This window comes from Kogia breviceps, chromosome 2, assembly GCF_026419965.1.
Source record: "Kogia breviceps isolate mKogBre1 chromosome 2, mKogBre1 haplotype 1, whole genome shotgun sequence".
Lineage (NCBI taxonomy): Eukaryota > Metazoa > Chordata > Mammalia > Artiodactyla > Physeteridae > Kogia > Kogia breviceps.
The window spans coordinates 79,139,669-79,159,028 of NC_081311.1; the positions used below are offsets into that span (position 1 = coordinate 79,139,669).

Below are 19,360 nucleotides of genomic sequence, written 5' to 3' on the forward strand. Positions count from 1 at the left end.
CATGCCGCGGAGCAACTAAGTCCGTGAGCCACAACTACTGAGCCTGCGCATCTGGAGCCTGTGCTCCACAAAGGGAGAGGCTGTGACAGTGAGAGGCCCGCGCACCACGATGAAGAGCGGCCCCCGCTCGCCTTAACTGGAGAAAGCCCTGGCACAGAAACGAAGACCCAACACAGCCAAAAGTAAATAAATAAATTTTAAAAAAATAAAATAAAATAAAATAAAATAAAGACTATTACAAGAGACAAAGAAGGAACTACATAATGATCAAGGGATCGATCCAAGAAGATATAACAATTGTAAATATTTATGCACCCAACATAGGAGCACCTCAATACATATAGCAAATACTAACAGCCATAAAAGGGGAAATCGACAGTAACACAATCATAGTAGGGGACTTTAACACCCCACTTTCACCAATGGACAGATCATCCAAAATGTAAATAAATAAGAAAACACAAGCTTTAAATGATACATTAGACAAGATGGACTTAATTGATATTTATAGGACATTCCATCCAAAAACAACAGAATACATATTCTTCTCAAGTGCTCATGCAACATTCTCCGAGATAGATCATAACTTGGGCCACAAATCAAGCCTTGGTAAATTTAAGAAAATTGAAATCGTATCAAGTATCTTTTCTGACCACAACGCTATGAGACTAGATATCAATTACAGGAAAAGATCTGTAAAAAATACAAACACATGGAGGCTAAACAATACACTACTTAATAACCAAGTGATCACTGAAGAAATCAAAGAGGAAATTAAAAAATACCTAGAAACAAATGACAATGGAGACATGACGACCCCAAACCTATGGAATGCAGCAAAAGCAGTTCTAAGTGGGAAGATTATAGCAATACAATCATACCTTAAGAAACAGGAAACATCTCGAATATACAACGTAACCTTGCACCTAAAGCAATTAGAGAAAGAAGGAAAAAAAAAAAACCCCAAAGTTAGCAGAAGGAAAGAAATCATAAAGATCAGATCAGAAATAAATGAAAAATAAATGAAGGAAACAATAGCGAAGATCAATAAAACTAAAAGCTGGTTCTTTGAGAAGATAAATAAAATTGATAAACCATCAGCCAGACTCATCAAGAAAAAAAGGGAGAAGACTCAAATCCATAGAATTAGAAATGAAAAAGGAGAAGTAACAATTGACACTGCAGAAATAAAAAGGATCATGAGAAGATTACAAGCAACTCTATGCCAATAAAATGGACAGTAGGATACAACCAGAAAGATAAATTGGATAAAATGGATAAATTCTGAGAAATGCACAACCTGCTGAGACTGAACCAGGAAGAAATAGAAAATATGAACAGACCAATTACAAGCACTGAAATTGAAACTGTGATTAAAAATCTTCCAACAAACAAAAGCCCAGGACCAGATGGCTTCACAGGAGAATTCTATCAAACATTTAGAGAAGAGCTAACACCTATCCTTCTCAAACTCTTCCAAAATATAGCAGAGGGAGGAAGACTCCCAAACTCATTCTACGAGGCCATCATCACCCTGATACCAAAACCAGACAAAGACATCACAAAGAAAGAAAACTACAGGCCAATATCACTGATGAACAAAGATGCAAAAATCCTCAACAAAATACTAGCAAACGGAATCCAACAGCACATTAAAAGGATCATACACCATGATCAAGTGGGGTTTATTCCAGAAATGCAAGGATTCTTCAATATATGCAAATCAATCAACATGATACAGCATATCATCAAACTGAAGGAGAAAAACCATATGATCATCTCAATAGATGCAGAGAAAGCTTTTGACAAAATTCAACACCTATTTATGATAAAAACCCTGCAGAAAGTAGGCATAGAGGGAACTTTCCTCAACATAATAAAGGTCGTATATGACAAACCCACAGCCAACATCGTCCTCAATGGTGAAAAACTGAAACCATTTCCACTAAGATCAGGAACAAGACAAGCTTGCCCACTCTCACCACTATTATTCAACATAGTTTTGGAAGTTTTAGCCACAGCAATCAGAGAAAAAAAAGAAATAAAAGGAATCCAAATTGGAAAAGAAGAAGTAAAGCTGTCACTGTTTGCAGATGACACAATACTATACATAGAGAATCCTAAAGATGCTATCAGAAAACTACTAGAGCTAATCAATGAATTTCGTAAAGTAGCAGGATACAAAATTAATGCACAGAAATCTCTGGCACTCTTATACACTAATGATGAAAAATCTGAAAGTAAAATTAAGAAAACACTCCCTTTCAACAAAAAGAATAAAATGTCTAGGAATAAACCTACCTAAGGAGACAAAAGACCTGTATGCAGAAAATTATAAGACACTGATGAAAGAAATTAAAGATGATACAAATAGATGGAGAGATATACCATGTTCTTGGATTGGAAGAATCAACATTGTGAAAATGAGTATACTACCCAAAACAATCTACAGATTCAATGCAATCCCTATCAAACTACCAATGGCATTTTTCACAGAACTGGAACAAAAAATTTCACAATTTGTATGGAAACACAAAAGACCCCGAATAGCCAAAGCAATCTTGAGAACAAAAAATGGAGCTGGAGGAATCAGGCTCCTGGAGTTCAGACTATACTACAAAGCTACAGTAATCAAGACAGTTATGGTGCTGGCACAAAAACAGAAATATAGATCAATGGAACAGGATAGAAAGCCCAGAGATAAACCCACACATATATGGTCACCTTATCTTTGATAAAGGAGGGAAGGCTATACAGTGGAGAAAAGACAGCCTCTTCAATAAGTGGTGCTGGGAAAACTGGACAGCTACCTGTAAAAGTATGAAATTAGAACACTCCCTAACACCATACACAAAAATAAACTCAAAATGGATTAAAGACCTAAATGTAAGGCCAGACACTATAAAACATAGGCAGAACACTCTATGACATAAATCACAGCAAGATGCTTTTTGACCTACCTCCTAGAGAAATGGAAATAAAAACAAAAATAAACAAATGGGACCTAATGAAACTTAAAAGCTTTTGCACAGCAAAGGAAACCATAAACAAGACCAAAAGACAACCCTCAGAATGGGAGAAAATATTTGCAAATGAAGCAACTGACAAAGGATTAATATCCAAAATTTATAAGCAACTCATGCAGCTCAATAACAAAAAAAACAAACAACCCCATCCAAAAATGGGCAGAAGACCTAAATAGACATTTCTCCAAAGAAGATATACAGATTGCCAACAAACACATGAAAGAATGCTCAACATCATTAATCATTAGAAAAATGCAAATCAAAACTACAATGAGGGGCTTCCCTGGTGGCGCAGTGGTTGGGAGTCCGCCTGCCGATGCAGGGGGCACGGGTTCGTGCCCTGGTCCGGGAGGATCCCACGTGCCGCGGAGCAGCTGGGCCCGTGAGCCGTGGCCGCTGAGCCTGCGTGTCCGGGGCCTGTGCTCCGCGGCGGGAGAGGCCACAACAGTGAGAGGCCCGCATACCGCAAAAAAAAAAAAAAAAAAAAACTACAATGAGATATCATCTCATATCGGTCAGAATGGCCATCCTCAAAAATTCTAGAAATAATAAATGCTGGAGAGGGTGTGGAGAAAAGGAAACACTGCTGCACTGTTGGTGGGAATGTAAATTGATACAGCCACTATGGAGAACAGTATGGAAGTTCCTTAAAAAACTAAAAATAGAACTACCATATGACCCAGCAATCCCACTACTGGGCATGTACCCTGAGAAAACCATAATTCAAAAAGAGTCATGTACCAAAATGTTCACTGCAGCTCTATTTACAATAGCCAGGACATGGAACCAACCTAAGTGTCCATCAACAGATGAATGGATAAAGAAGATGTGGCACATATATACGATGGAATATTACTCAGCCATAAAAGGAAACGAAATTATTTGTAGTGAGGTGGATGGACCTAGAGTCTGTCATACAGAGTGAAGTAAGTCAGAAAGAGAAAAACAAATACCGTATGCTAACACATATATATGGAATCTCAGAAAAAAAAAAAAAGGTCATGAAGAACCCAGGGGCAAGACGGGAATAAAGACACAGACCTACTAGAGAATGGACTTGAGGATATGGGGAGGGGGAAGGGTAAGCTGTGACAAAGTAAGAGAGTGGCCTGGACATACAGACACTACCAAACGTAAAACAGATAGCTAGTGGGAAGCAGCCACATAGCACAGGGAGATCAGCTCGGTGCTTTGTGACCACCTAGAGGGGTGGGATAGGGAGGGTGGGAGGGAGGGAGATGCAAGAGGGAAGAGATATGGGAACACGTGTATATGTATAACTGATTCACTTTGTTATAAAGCAGAAACTAACACACCATTGTAAAGCAATTATACTCCAATAAAGATGTTTAAAAAAAAAATAAGCCAAAAATGTTACAGCACTTTTCTTGAGGGATGACGTTTTAATTTTCTTCTTTATATAGTTGTATATTTTCCAGATTTATATAAGCACTTACAATGTTTATAACCACAGATTTTTTTATTATACATTTAATTTTAGGGTGAGAGTTTTTTTTTCATTGAAGTATAGTTGATTTACAATGCTGTGCCCATGTCCGCTGTACAGCAAAGTGGAAAGAGCTTTTTGAGACCAACCATCTATTCCCATCACTGCTAACAGATTGTTACAACTGTTAATGAGTTGTTCCAGCCTGAGAAACAACTGCGCTGCTAACTTGGGCCATTTGCTGTTTCAGTTGTCCATATTAACGCTATTTAGGAAAGTACCCTAACTTATACCAACAATACTCAACTTTTTTGGACCATGTGAAGGAAACAAATGCCCAATGGCCCGCTCACTTACTCACAAACATTGCTCCTGAGGAAAGGGAGAAAGGTGGTTTTCTAGACAACTCCAAGCTTTGAGGCTTTGATGTTTCAAAAATAATTGATGTAAAACAATAAAATACAGATCTGAACACACTAGAGACAGTACCATAAGCTTAAGCCCTAGTTAGGTTTGGTGTTACCTGCCTAAACATCCTAACTGATTCATATTGCTTTGCCTTTTTTATGTCATTCATTAAATGTCTGCTCTATACCAGGGTCACGTTAAGGTAGCCTGCCTCTGGAAAGAAGTATGAGTCCCGTCCATCCTGGAGGAACCGATACGGTTGGGAAGGAGTCAGATACCTATGGAAAGATGATTACAGTGGAAATGTGATACTGTTTAGCGGTTCAAATTGGAATGTCTTTCCACAGCTGGAAAATCCTCTACCTTATAAACATGAGACCTCATCTGAACTGTGGCGAGAGCATACGATGAAAATCTGTCCATCAGTACCCCCAGCTCAGACTCTGAGTTAGAGTCTGTGACAAGCAGCAGCCAGAATCATGCAGTATTCGCTCTGGCCAGGGGGCAGCAGCTCCATCTAGGGTCAGAGGCAGCAGTGGCACCGGTAGTGTCGCCAGTGCAAGAAGTACCACGTTTGTTCAGTGGTGGTGACAGACTTCTCTTAGTGAAAACAGCCCTGCTGCCTGATTTTGCCTGTTGTCTGTGATGCTGTAGTTGACAAGCCTGGTTCTTCAGTCCTGCCTGCTGACAGATATCACTTAATAAATTCCTTTTCTGCTTAAATTAGGGGTTGTGTTCTGTGTTTACAACCACAAACCCTGACCAATTCAGCATCCACAAAAATGGGGCAGTAAGTAAGTGTCAAATAAATGCTTCAGAAAAATGTATAAAGAACAATAACTGAGGTGGCCAAAGTTTATGAAGAAGGTATGATTTGACCTGGGAAGAATATGTATGCTTAGGCAGAGAGGAGAAGGAAGCCAGTTCAGGTAGAAATGTCCGTTTACAAAAACAGGCAGGAAAAGACAAAACGTATCCGGGAGCCAGTAAATAGTACGGGAGCAATTAAAGACAAACAGAGTTAGGGTCAGATTTTGGAAGGACATAAGGAAAGTGGGGGTTGGGAACAACAATCCGGTGGGGTAGAATTCACTGGAGGGCGATGATCTGTGAGACTGACTCCTTCCAGGAAGCGCGGCACAAGGAGATAAAGACTTAATCCAGGCTGATGGCGGCAGGCAGAGAGGGGGAAGAGGAAGCAGGAGATAAACACGAGCTATTTCAAAGGAAACTGTCTATCCGGGGCCACCACCTACAGTGGTAACACTGGGGAAGGAAGATTTCGGAGGGAAGGTGCTGAGTTTAGCTTGGAATACTTTAGTGTAAAGGGTTGGCAGGACGTCTAAGAGGGAACATACTGAAAGGAGTGGACCACTTGGGACCAACATTACGTGAATGGCCAAGACTCAGAAGTCAGAGGAGAGAGGATAACTATGTAAAATGAGAGCTACTAGATAAACTGAGAGAGAGGAAAAGTCAGGAGCAAAGCCTCAAAGGCTGTCAGATTAGGGGGTGTGCAGAAAGAGTTAACACAGCGGACCCGGCTGCTATCTATTTTTTTTTTTTTTTGCAGTACGCGGGCCTCTCACTGCTGTGGCCTCTCCCGCTGCGGAGCACAGGCTCCGGACGCGCAGGCTCAGCAGCCGTGGCTCACGGGCCCGGCCGCTCCGCGGCATGTGGGATCCTCCCGGACCGGGGCACGAACCCGCGTCCCCTGCATCGGCAGGCGGACCCTCAACCACTGCGCCACCAGGGAAGACCCCTGGCTGCTATCTTTGAAAGGCCTCCGTCCAAGGCTGGCCCGTGGCTGCTGTCTAGGAACTTGGATTTGGAGAGAGCGCCCACCACCCTAGGTGAGAAAGGTGGGTTACCCGCCCAAACTGTTCGTGCAAACACTATGGTTTATGCTAAAAACCTGCTTTCCTGTTTACAGTCTGGAGTTTGGGTAAGCGCTAGGCAGACGCTATCTACGCACCAAGCCCTCAATAAAAACCCTGGGCAGTGAGTCCCTAATGAGCTTCCCTGGTAAAGAACGTTTCACACGTGCTGTCACAACTAGTTGCTGGGAGATTTAAGTCCATCGTGTGGACTCCACTGGCAGAATACCCTTGAAATCCTACACTGGTTCCCCCTGGACTTCGCCCCATGTGCCTTTCCCCTTTGTGATTTTGCTTTACATCCTTTCACTAGGATATATCACAGCCATGGGTATGACTCTATGCTGGTGAGTCATCAAAACTGAGGGTGTGTGGGAGACCTCGATGCAGGGGGTGAGAAGAGAAAGAAGAGAGAAGGATCCATCAGAGAGGGCAGGCATATCAAGGGAGTCGATTTCAAAAAAGGGAGGACTGTCAATGTCTTTAACATGGAAAAATAAGGAAGATCCCCCCCGCTGTCCCCAAAATGATACTAAAATGGATATCATACCCTCTGATTCAGTGATTCCACTTCTACAGATTTATCCTGTAAAATACTACCACATGCACAGAAAGATGCATCTACAAGGATGTACAGCATAGCACTGGATACAATCATAAAAGAAAACAGCTCTTTAACAGGGACTGGTTAAATAAATTTGTCCATACAGTGGACAAATTATGCAGCCATTAAAAATAAGTGAGTAAACTCTAAATATGCTGGTATCTGCAAAATGTGTTAAATGAAAAAAAAAAGCAGAGTATAGCAGTTTATACAGTATTATATATGCATGTAAACAAACAGGGTATACAAAAGGTGACACACACAACACATGCACACACAACACACATATTCTCAGGAAGGATATAAAGAAATCTGGGAGGAAATGATTGCCTTTAGGGAGGGCAACTGAGCACCAGGTAGAAGGAAAATTCATGTTTTAATGAAACCCTTAAATACTGCTTGAATTTTTAAAAATGATTTATGCATATTTTCTTTATATTTTTAAAATAATAATAAAAAAGGAAAAGCCACTGAGTTTGATGACATCAATGAATTAAAAATTTTAAAGACAGATTATCTTCAAACCGTTAGGAGCTTGATAGTGTGGAAGGACACTGAGAGAAATGGAAAACCACAAAACGGAAGCTGGTTTGGGAAGGAAGATGGGAGTTTGATTTTGAACTCACAGTCTTCAAGGGCTGGCAGGGCATCTAAGCAGGCTGGAGATTCACCCTGGCTGAAAGGACAGAACTGTACGCAGACTGTATGCAAACTGTATTCATATTCTGGTCAGTAAAGACATCAGAGAAATAAAGACTGACACTGAAGACAAGATTGATAAAGAAATTAAGAGAGTAAAAAATCAGAGGGCAGGGAGGGATAAATTAGGAGCTTGGGATTAATAGATACACACTATTGTATATAAAACAGATAATCAACAAGTACCTACTGTAGAGCACAGGGAACTTTACTCAATATTCTGTAATAACCTATGTGGGAAAAGAATCTGAAAAAGAATAGATATATGTATATGTATAACTGACTCACTGTGCTGTATACCTGAAACTAACAGAACATTGTAAATCAACCATACTCCAATATAAAATTAGAGTTAAAAAAAAGAATTAGGATTCAGAAAAAAAAAAAATCAGAGGGCAGAGCCATGGTGAGGAAATTAAGGCAGCAGAAATCGACTCTCTCAAGATGGAGGTCAGGGACTTCCCTGGTGGTCCAGTGGTAAAGAATCCGGCTTCTGAGGTAGGGCATGAGTGTTCGATCACTGGTAGGGGAGCTAAGATCCCACGTGCTGTGGGGAAACTAAGCCCGAGTGCCACAAACTACAAGGTCCACACGCTCTGGAGCCTGCGCCCCACAACTAGAGAGAGAAAACCCACACGTCACAACTAGAGAGAAGCCCGCGCACCACAACAAAAGATCCCGCGTGCTGCAACTAAGACCCGACACAGCCAAAAATAAAAATAAATAAATAAATAAATAAAATATTTTTTTAAAAAAGGGAAGTCAGCAAAAGAAGAACAAGGGAACAAAGACGGGGAAGGACCTTCAGAGGTTAAAAAGAAAAGATTTTGGGCTTCCCTGGTGGCGCAGTGGTTGAGAATCCGCCTGCCGATGCAGGAGACACGGGTTCGTGCCCTGGTCCGGGAAGATCCCACATGCCGTGGAGCAACTAAGCCCGTGAGCCATGGCCGCGCGTCCGGAGCCTGTGCTCCGCAACGGGAGAGGCCACAACAGTGAGAGGCCCGCATACCGCAAAAAAAAAAAAAAAAAAAAAGAAAAGATTTTATTGTTTTGTGTTGTAAGGTTGAATTGCAAGGTAGAAATGGAGGTACTTAGAATACTAAGGAAAAAAGGATCAGTGTGGAAGTAAGGTTCTGAAGGAAATTGGAACTGATGAGCTTTTCAGGGCCAGGTGGGATTAATGTTAATAAGTGGTTTGTTAACTAGGAGTGGCAACCAATCAGTTTAATTTCTAAATAACTTCTCAACTAGCACTTAATGACGTCTTAACTCTATAAACAGCAATAATAAAATATTTAAACAGATACTGAGTTGCCAAACAAGAGATTTCACTCAGGGCATTTCTGGTATGAAGATACCGTCTTCCAAATTATTCACTCAATTTGAGTGGAAAGAAAACTGAGCCGGGCTCCTCTGGTGGCGCAGTGGCCAAGAATCCACCTGCCAATGCAGGGGACACGGGTTCGAGCCCTGGTCCAGGAAGATCCCACATACTGTGGAACAACTAAGCCTGTGCGCCACAGCTACTGAGCCTGCGCTCTAGAGCACGTGAGCCACAACTACTGAGCCCGCGCGTCACAACTACTGAAACCCGCGCACCTAGAGCCCATGCTCCGCAACAAGAGAAGCCACCACGATGAGAAGCCTGTGCTCTGCAATGAAGAGTAGCCCCCGCTCACTACAACTGGAGAAAGCCCACGCACAGCAACAAAGACCCAATGCAGCCAAAAATAAAATAAAATAAATTAATTTTTTTAAAAAAGGAAAAGTGAGCCAGACTTTTTTTAGTCTTGGAATTCTATCAACTGAACTAGTCAATGAAATATACTAAGTAAGAAAAAAATTACACAGGCCAGTTATACAATTTATCTTTTCCAAGAGTTAATATGGACAGAACTTGTCTACCACAATTTTTAAAATATATATATATTTTTAAATATATTTTTAAGTCTTTTTTATTGAATTAATTTAAATAACACTGTTTTACCTGGTTGGCAGCTGCCCCAAACCAAACTAAAACAAAGCCATTGTGAATGCTATTCAACATCCTCAAAGTAATCCAGTTTGGTTTTGTATTTGGAATATACTGTTACAATAGTTACACTTTTTTTTTAGTAGTAGTTACACTTTTGACATCACACAAGTAAATAGAGCATACTATATTATTCAAAAAGACTATGCATCTCATTTAAAAAATCATTTTCCAAGAGGCTTCAGCTTTATCATTGACGCATTCTGTACTTCATGCTCTCAAAATAAAAAAGTGCCCTAAAGCTAAGTTTTTTACTGATATTAATGAATAGTATTCAGGGTTATACGAACTAAAATTTAACATTTTACAGTATAAGAGGCAATAAATGTGAACCAAAACTTTGGAAACATTAAGAAATAAAAACAGAAAGATGGCAGTTCGTGTCTTCACAAGGATTAATAAAGAGTACATCAGAAACACTTCCCTGTTGTTGAACTGATCACTGACAAAATAACCAGAATGCAACAAAATATTTACTTTGGAAAGTTATCATGACCTATCCTCAGAACACCACAAGGCCACCAGGAGCCCTGAATGCAGCTGCTGCTCGAAAGCAGCACTACTTCTGCAGGCCCCTGTCCTCAGGAAATGAAACGTCAGCTGATTTTTGTTTCAACTCTGTAGCCGAGGGTGCTAACCCCAGAAATTACAGGAATTATCATTACACTCTAATACCAAGACATGCAGGAATTTTAAGCTATAAAATTATTTTCTAAATAACATTCAAATAAGATATCTCTGTGATAAAGGGCAGAGCTGAAGGGCATTAACCTGACTATCCGTCCCTCCTGGCTTGCACAAACACTGCTTCAGTCCCCCTGGACAGGCAGCCTTTTTTTTTTTTTTAATCTTCGCAGAAAGTCAGTCTACAACTCTGAGATGTTTTTAACTCTTAAGATGCGCAAAATTATTTTAAACGTCTAGCTGACTTCAAATTCAGCAAGTCTTCCTTTTTAAACATACTACGATTGAAGGCTATTTCTTCTAAGCCTCATTCCTTCACAATGATAGTAAACCTTAGGCGAAAAAAAAGAGCCACAGCTACAAAGTAAGTAACAAAAGACTGAATCCACTTACACTAATAAGACTGGTTTAAAGCATTACTTGAAGCCTTACCAAGAATCTCCTATAAAGGGTTTACACAAACAAACAAACAAAAAAAAACGGCAGGAACTCTATCTCAGACCTAAATTCAGGATTCAGCTTCAGACACATGGAACTAGACATTTCTAAAGATTCTCACACCACATTAAACTGGAACAAGTTCATTACTTACTTCCCAGGACGTACACTGAAATTTCCAGCAATTACATTCAGGGGTTCCTGGACCAGCCTGAGGCTGGGACATGACCATTAGTTTTTCTCATTCTCCATCTCACCTGACTGGCTTTTGACATTCCCCTGCTCAACTACCAAGCAGGATTTGAAAGACAGAGGGAAAAGCTGAGAAATTAACTTCTCGTGAACAGGTCTAATTAAAAAAGAAAATTAAAATGTGTAGACAAAGAAATCCATTTTCCCCTGAAAATTATATCTTACGATGGTCTGAGCCTTCCCTCCACTGTCCTCCCACGTTCTCCGTTCATAACACGTCTCATCGCCTTATACAGTTGACCCTTGAACAACACAGGTTTGAACTGTGCAGGTTTGAATCCACTTATATTCAGATTTTTTTCAGTAAACACACACCACCTGATGGGCGGTTGGCTGAATCCTCAGATGCAGAACCTCGGGTACCGAGGAGGGCTGACTAGGGAACTTAAGCATCTGTGGAGCTCCAAGGGCTGGATCTGGTTTTCAGTCAGGGCCCACTGCAGCCCCACCACATAGCAGGTGCTTTATGTTTACTGAATTTTACTTCTGCCCCTACCCCCCAGCAGTGGATAATTACTATCCAGTTGGACTTGCTCTCAACCCTGCCATAGGCAAAAAGTGATTTTATAGAAATCACTTACCGGGTTATGGACGACATTCTGTAGACTGTTTAAGGACAACATCATTCTTTTCCACCTTATTGTTGACTGGGGTCTCTCTTTTGGGTATGGTCTAAGATTTTAAACAAGTTTCATTTAAAGAATTCCCAGATTGAAACTGAGGCACTTGACCTGTGTAAAATCAAAACAGAGGGAAAGAAAAATAAGCACCATTTTTCTTCATAACTATTTTTAAGTACATAAATTATTTTACTGATATTTACCAAATAACAGGATGCTATAACAAAGATCTGACTGCAGTTCTTATCTAATGTACTTTACTAAATAATTTTGGATTATGAGTACAGGAAATATCGATTTTAAAACTACATCAGTAGAAAACTTCCAATTTGGAAAGTTTATTAAAAATACTTATTACTGGGAGTTCCCTGTTGGCCTAGTGGCTTTCACTGCTGCGGGCCGTTTTCAATCCCTGGTCGGGGTACTGGGATCCCGCAAGCAGCGCGGCACAGCCAAAAAAAACAAAAACTTGCTATTAAAATACTAAACCAAATAATAGCAAATACTCCTGTACAGCTATCTGAGATATTCATTTAACTTTTCTCATCTGTATAATGAGAATAACAGTACTCAACTCACAGGTTTGTTCTGTGGATTAAATGAATTAATAAAGCAATGGAATAGTACATGCTTTATAAGTTTTATCTATTGTTATTAGTAGAAGGCATTGCTCTTCCTCCTCCAAATTAAACAAGTCAAAAGGAAAAAAAATCCAATGTCTCAAATATTAATTTCCATGTGGCTAAAAAAAAGATAAAAGATAAAAGCTTTAAAGGTAAAAGTACCCATCAGTACTACATATAACAGCTCCAGGGAAGACGTGAAGACTACGCAGAACCAAACATTTTACTTCCTCCAATTCTGTCATTATACCAAATCGCAATACGCACTGATCACATCTATTACTTTTTCTCTATTAAGAAAAAACTGCATCTCCAACCCTGGATGTAACATAAACTGAGTGGTTAAGTTACAGCAACAGGTGTTAGGTGAGCAGATGCAGGTTGTGAAAGAATTCACAGAAGTATTAACAAGGGAAGAAAAGAAAGTTTTTATTCACTTTCCAAGGGAGGAAAGGGGCCAGACGCATAGAGTGGCATCAGCCCTGAAGGGTGACGGTCTGAGTCTTTTAACGGGTTTCAAAGGGCAAAGTGCAGGAAAGAGCGGGTGGGTTCACATCTATTTTGGCCCACAGGTGTATTCGGGCTTTCTGTGTTTCTATAGGATGTGGTTTTTCTGAGAATCTGTAACTTTTTGTCTTCAGTAATTTTTCAGTCCTTGGGTGTCTGAAAGAGACTTGATAGTGGCCTTTGACAGGCATTACTCTATTTTGAACAATGTCAGATGGGCTCACAAGAGGGATTTTGCAGGTGTAATTAACATCAGCTGATGTCAAGATAGGGCGATTGTCCTGGATTAACTGGTGGGCCCAATGTAATTACATGAGCCCTTAATAAACAAAGAAGCCAGAGAGATGCTGTAGCAGAAGAAATCAGAGATTTGAAGCCGGAGAAGGATTCAACACATTCTTGGTGGCATTTCGATGGAGTGCGGGTGGGCACACACGGAAACTGCACGAAGGAAACAAACCTGGAAAACAAACTAAAGTATCCCGGAAGTTGATTCTTCCCCAGAGAATAGAGCCCAAACTGGATAACACCTGAACTTCAGCTTGTGACACCCTGGAGTACTCAGCCTGGTCCCCCTAATTTTTGATCTAAGATCTGTTAAGAAAATAAGTGGGTGTAATCAAAACATCAAGTTTTATGCGCTAAATGTATACAATTTCTATTTGTCACATATACCCCCCAATAAAGCTGGAAAAACAAAAACCCTGCATCTTTCTTGGTTTATAAATGTAACACCATCTATTAACTTACACATTGGTCAAAATCTCAAAACTGTTTTGCTCCATCAAACTCGGGAAGCATCAACAAGGGCAAAAACAAAGGATACAAGAGATGCCATAGCCACATTCATAATTTACATCGTTAGTAGAGAGTGACCCAATTTAAGCCACGGGCCCGCGTGAAACCAGTCATTCCCAGAAACATCCACAGGCACGGGTCCTGCTGTTATCAACTCTTGTTCGCTTCCCAAGAAGCCATCACAATGCTGTTGCAATTCAGAGGACAAACGTTTCCTAACGTTTCACACTGCAGTAAATGACTCTGCATCTCAAAACAGGATGTTCAGAGCCCGGGAAGGCCACGGAGGTCTGTCATTAAATTTAAAGAACCCGTCATTTAAAACACCAGGAAAGAAACGTCCTCGGATTCCACTGCGCGAAGGCGGCGCTCGGCCCCGGGCGGGGGGGGGTCGCAGGTGCGAAGACAGCACCGGGAGAGGCGGTGGTCGACAGCGGGGCTCCCCCCGGGGACAGCGCCGGCTGCCCAAGGGCCGCGCCTCCCCACCATCCCTCGTCCCCGGGGCGCAGCGCGCGGGGCACTGCCCGCCGCCCAGCCCGACCCTCCGCGGTGAGGACCCGCGCGACGGGGCTACCGGAGCCGGTCCCGCCCGTCTGACTCTGACACGGGGCCAGAAACACCGCATCCCCTCCTCGGCCGGCGAGCCCACCGCCGCGACCGCCCTCCGACTCACCCCGGCACTGGCGTCGCGGACGCTCGGCGCAAGAGGCTGTTCTGCGGCCGCGGCGCGTTGTCCAGGTTCCCGGCCGGGCGTGCGCGGGCGAGAACGGGAAGTGGGAGGAGTCAGTCCGCTGCCATTTCCTGGTCGCGAGCCCCTGGCGTCGCCGTCGGTCTTCGTCTGCGTGCGGGGCGCGCTCGCGGCTCCGCTGGGCTAGTGGCCGGTCCGCCGCTGGCCGCTCCCCCGGCGGGGCCCCCTGCACGGCCTAGGGGATTCGGACCGCCCGCGGCTTGCAGCGAGACGAGCAGAGAGGGAGGGAGGGGGCAGAGTGTGTGCTTCCAAAATTCCCGGGTGGATCTGGCCGCCTCTGCCCCGCCGCCGGGGTTGGGGGGCCGGGAAATGGGGAAGAGAGAAGGAGAGACCTTCTGCTCCCTCGGCTCGCGTGTCCCCGGCCTCCAGGGCCGGTGTGGACGTCGCACAGGCCCCGCCTCGACCCGGCGATGGCCGAGAGGGGCCCACGCGGCCAGAGGGGCAGTCTGTGTCCTTCCCTGGTCGCCCTGGTCAACGGGGGCAGTGCCACGTATTTCTCAAGGTCTGCTTGCTTGTCTGCCTTGGGTTAGAGTGCAAACAGTACATACAGTGCAATAAAAGAGAAGCTGACTTGCAGGCATCCCGGTGTTTTTTTTTTTTGCCACACCTTTGGGTGTAAATAAAATGCGGGGGGAAATGGGTTCAGTATAGCTGGACTGAGTCCAGCCCGGAGCCCCCATCCAGTGAGTCTAACTTGGACTTTAGCCACTGCGGCTTATCTGCCAGTTTTGTGTATTGTTGTTTTCTAAGTTATATACTACCCCGGGGGAAATGTCAGCAGTATAGAGCACAATTCTGAGCACGGTAGATGTTCAGAAATAACCCACTTTTCAGGCAAGTGCCCATAATGACTGCCAGTTTGATCTGTTGGCTGTAAAAAACGTCAGCGAGAAATACAAATAAAGTTACGTAAGCTACCTTGAACAGCTGGTACAGTTTGTTTTCTGTTAGGCATCACAAAGTTCTTATCTTCCTACTTGTCTCTACTTGATTTTTATCCACGTTTCCTTTGAGAGACATGTTTTGGTGTCCCTGCTCTGGGCTTTCTCCTCTGTAGCTTTGGGTTTTATTATTTTTTATTTAAATTGAGAAATTCATTACACACCCAATACCATCAAACTCCCATTCTGATTCCCTATTACTTTTCTCTCCTATTCATTTTCCAAGTTTGCTTCACTCTTTAGGATCTGACTTCAATAGCTGTATTTAACCCTTAACATACACTGCCTGGGATTTGTACTCATCTTTCTGTGTGTTGTGTTTTATCTATCCAACTCGAATTTAAATTGAGGAGAGGAAACTGTCTTGAATATTCCCCAATGCCTAGTGTAATGCTTTGCATGAAGTAGACATTCTATAAATATTAGGTTGAAATGATAAGTTATTGATAAAGTGAGGAGCAATTGAATGTCTTCACAGCTTTGCCTGGGTTGATCACCTTCCCCTACAAACTAAGTTGAAATAAATACACGTCAATGCTCCACTTCTTTGGTAAGTAGAATTTAGGTATAAATGGGACTGTGCAAAAGGGCCAGAAATCCTGTATTCGTGCAGTAATTCTGGATTAAAAGATCCACAAATCCAGAGAATTTATCTTAGAAAAACCACTTCGTTGGTCTGGTTTTGTTCAATGAGCTCCGTATGTTTTTTATATCTTTTAGAATCAACAAGTATGTACTCCATGACCACCATGACAAGGCACAGGGACAAGTATAAAAAGGGCTTTGTAGTATTTGCCGTACAGGGCCCTCTAGACGCAGAGAAGCGATATAAACATACGGAAGTCCCACTCCTCTGCCTTGGATTATTACAATAGCCTCTTCATTGATCTCCCTGCTTTTGCCCTTCCCACTGCAGTCTATTCTCAACACAACAGTCAGAGAGATCATGGGGAAACACAACCAAAACAATGTTACTTTGCTCAAACCTTCCACTAGCTTTTGCTCCTTCTTTGAGTAAAGATCCAAGTCCTTACACTTCATGATCCGCCTCCACCTCCGCACGCTCTGACTTCATTTCCTACTACATTCCTCCTGCCTTGTTCTGTACCAACCGTACTGGCCTTTGTGGTGTTCTTACCGCCTGCCTGTCACACTCCCAGCTCAGAACTTTTGCATGTGATGTTTCCTTTACCTCCTTAAAGTTGAGTAATGACAGTGAGTAATGTCGATTCTTAGTGAGGCCCTTCCTGACCACTGTATTTAAAATTGCAAACACCCTCCCAAAACACACACACACACACACACACACACACACACACACACGCACACACAATCCCTATCACTCTTTCTTGCTTTATTTTCCTCTAGCATTTACCACACTCTAATATGCTACATTATTTACCTTTTTATTTTATATTACTTCATCCACCAGACTACAAACTCCATGAGGACAGGGAGTTTTGATTGTTCTTGTTTCAATGGTGCTTAATCCAGTGGGGGACACAGATAGTGATACGTTGCGGAGAAGATTAAGATAGGATGATGTATAATTGGGAGCACTTGGGCGGCTACTTAAGTTGCATGCCTGGGAAAGCTTCTCCAAAAAGGTAAAGTTTAAGTTGCTAGTGAATGAAAGAAAGTAGGCGGCTAACCAAAAGGAAAAGACAGCTTATGGCATGGGAGAAATATTTGCAAACAATGCAACCGACAAGGGCTTAATTTCCAAAATATATAAACAGCTCAATATCAAAAAAACAAAAAACCCAACAACCCAATCAAAAAATGGGCAGAAGACCTAAATAGACATTTCTCTAAAGAAGACATACAGATGGCCAACAAACACATGAAAGATGCTCATCATCACTAATTATTAGAGAAATGCAAATCAAAACTACAGTGAGGTACCACCTCACCCCAGTCAGAATGGCCATTATCAAAAAGTCCGCAAGTAACAAATGCTGGAGAGGGTGTGGAGAAAAGGGAACCCTCCTTCACTGTTGATGGCAATGTGAATTGGTGCAGCCACTATGGAAAACAGTATGGAAGTTTCTTAAAAACTAAAAATACAGTTACCATATGATGGAGCAATCCCACTCCTGGGCATGTATCCGGAAAAGACAAAAACTCTGATTTGAAAAGATACACGCACCCCAATGTTCATAGCAGCACTACTTACAATAGCCAAGACATGGAGACAACCTAACTGTCCACTGACAGAGGAATGGATAAAGAAGATGTGGTACATATATACAATGGAATATTACTCAGCCATAAAAAAGAATGAAATAATGCCATTTGCAGCAACATGGATGGACCTAGAGATTATCATACTAAGTGAAGTAAGTCAGAGAAAGACAAATATATCACTTCTATGTGGAATCTAACAAAAATAATACAAATGAACTTGTTTACACAACAGAAACAGACTCACAGACATAGAAAACAAATTTATGGTTACCAAAGGGGAAAAGGGGGGAGGGATAAATGAGGAGTTTGGGATTAACAGATACACAGTACTATATATAAAATAGATAAACAACAAGGTCCTACTGTATAGCACAGGGAACTATATTCAACATCTGATAATAACCTATAATGGTAAAGAATCTGAAAAAGGATATATATATGAATCACTTTGCTGTACACCTGAAACTAACACAACATTGTAAATCAACCATACTTCAATTAAAGAAAAGAAAAGAAAGGAGGCAGCTACATGAAGATCTTGGGGGAGAGCATTCTCAGCTGAAGGAACAGCTAATGCAAAGTCTCTAAGGCTCCTGAGAATACATTTAGTGTGTTCAGGCACAGAGAGGCCACCAGCATGGCTAAGCATAATAAAAGAGGGGGAAATTATATGAGATGAAGTCATGGAATTTGATGAGGTCACCTGGGCGAGTAGATAGAGAAGTTGACCTAGGACAGAGCCCTAGGGAGATTAAAAAAAAGAAAACAAAAAAAGAGGCTGGGAAGAGGCGACCATGGAGACCTGCTGAAAATGTGTCTTAGCAACCAAAGAAAGGAAGTGTTTCAAGAGAGTAGAACGACCAGTTGTGGTGTTAAGAGGTCAAGGAACACAGAAGTGACCAATAGATTTAGCAACATGGAGGTCATTGGGGACTGACTCTGAAGTGGGTTGAGATGTGAGGTAAAGAAGTAGTGGGACTAATGACTATCTCAAGAAGTGTCGCTGTGAAGAGGAACAAAGAAGTGCAGAGGCTAGGGAAGCAGTGGGGTAAAGGGAATACTTTGTCTTGTTTTGTTTTTGTTTTTTAAAAGAGAAGATACTACAGTGATGCCTTTTAGACTTTTATCAAGTAAACCACAGTAAGAAATAAATACATTTAGGGAACCTAAATGTATTTAGTTCAGTGGTTTAGTCCTAAATTTAGTCCAGTGGTTAGGACTCTGTGCTTTCACTGCAAGGGCCCAGGTTTGATCCCTGGTCAGGGAATTAATATCCCACAAGCCATGTGGTGCGGCCAAAAAAATAAAAATAAATACATTTACATTGTGACTTGTTACATATGTACTTAAAATCATGGAAAGAAAAATTTCACAAAACGATACTCCTGTTATGCATAAAGCAATCTAATTTTTCATTTTAAAAAATAATGCTTATAACTCCCTAAAATGTTTGCAACACTAGATGTTAC

General features: G+C 41.8%; 2 protein-coding genes across 7 annotated transcripts in view; one reads left to right on the forward strand and one right to left on the reverse strand.

Moving 5' to 3' along the window:
- The window catches only part of HEATR1 (HEAT repeat containing 1), a 70,788-nt gene extending 65,187 nt beyond the window's left edge, over positions 1-5,601 (forward strand). Inside the window, exon 46 of the mRNA XM_067025667.1 lies at positions 5,072-5,601. The gene's annotated coding sequence lies outside the window, so the exon portion shown is untranslated. The remainder of the gene's footprint in view (positions 1-5,071) is intronic.
- LGALS8 (galectin 8) overlaps positions 1-15,259 on the reverse strand; it is a 30,232-nt gene extending 14,973 nt beyond the window's left edge. For 5 of the 6 annotated variants that reach the window (XM_067025673.1, XM_067025671.1, XM_067025672.1 and 2 more), the window contains exons 1-2: positions 14,689-15,259; positions 12,049-12,198 (exon numbers count right to left, since the gene is read on the reverse strand). In XM_067025673.1, the coding sequence (XP_066881774.1) occupies positions 12,049-12,093 (45 nt within the window). In that variant the 5' untranslated portion in view covers positions 12,094-12,198; positions 14,689-15,259. Of the gene's footprint in view, positions 1-12,048; positions 12,199-13,677; positions 13,812-14,688 lie in introns of those variants that run through there. The other variant, XM_067025670.1, reaches the window with a different exon arrangement.
- Between the last annotated feature and the right edge of the window lie 4,101 nt (positions 15,260-19,360).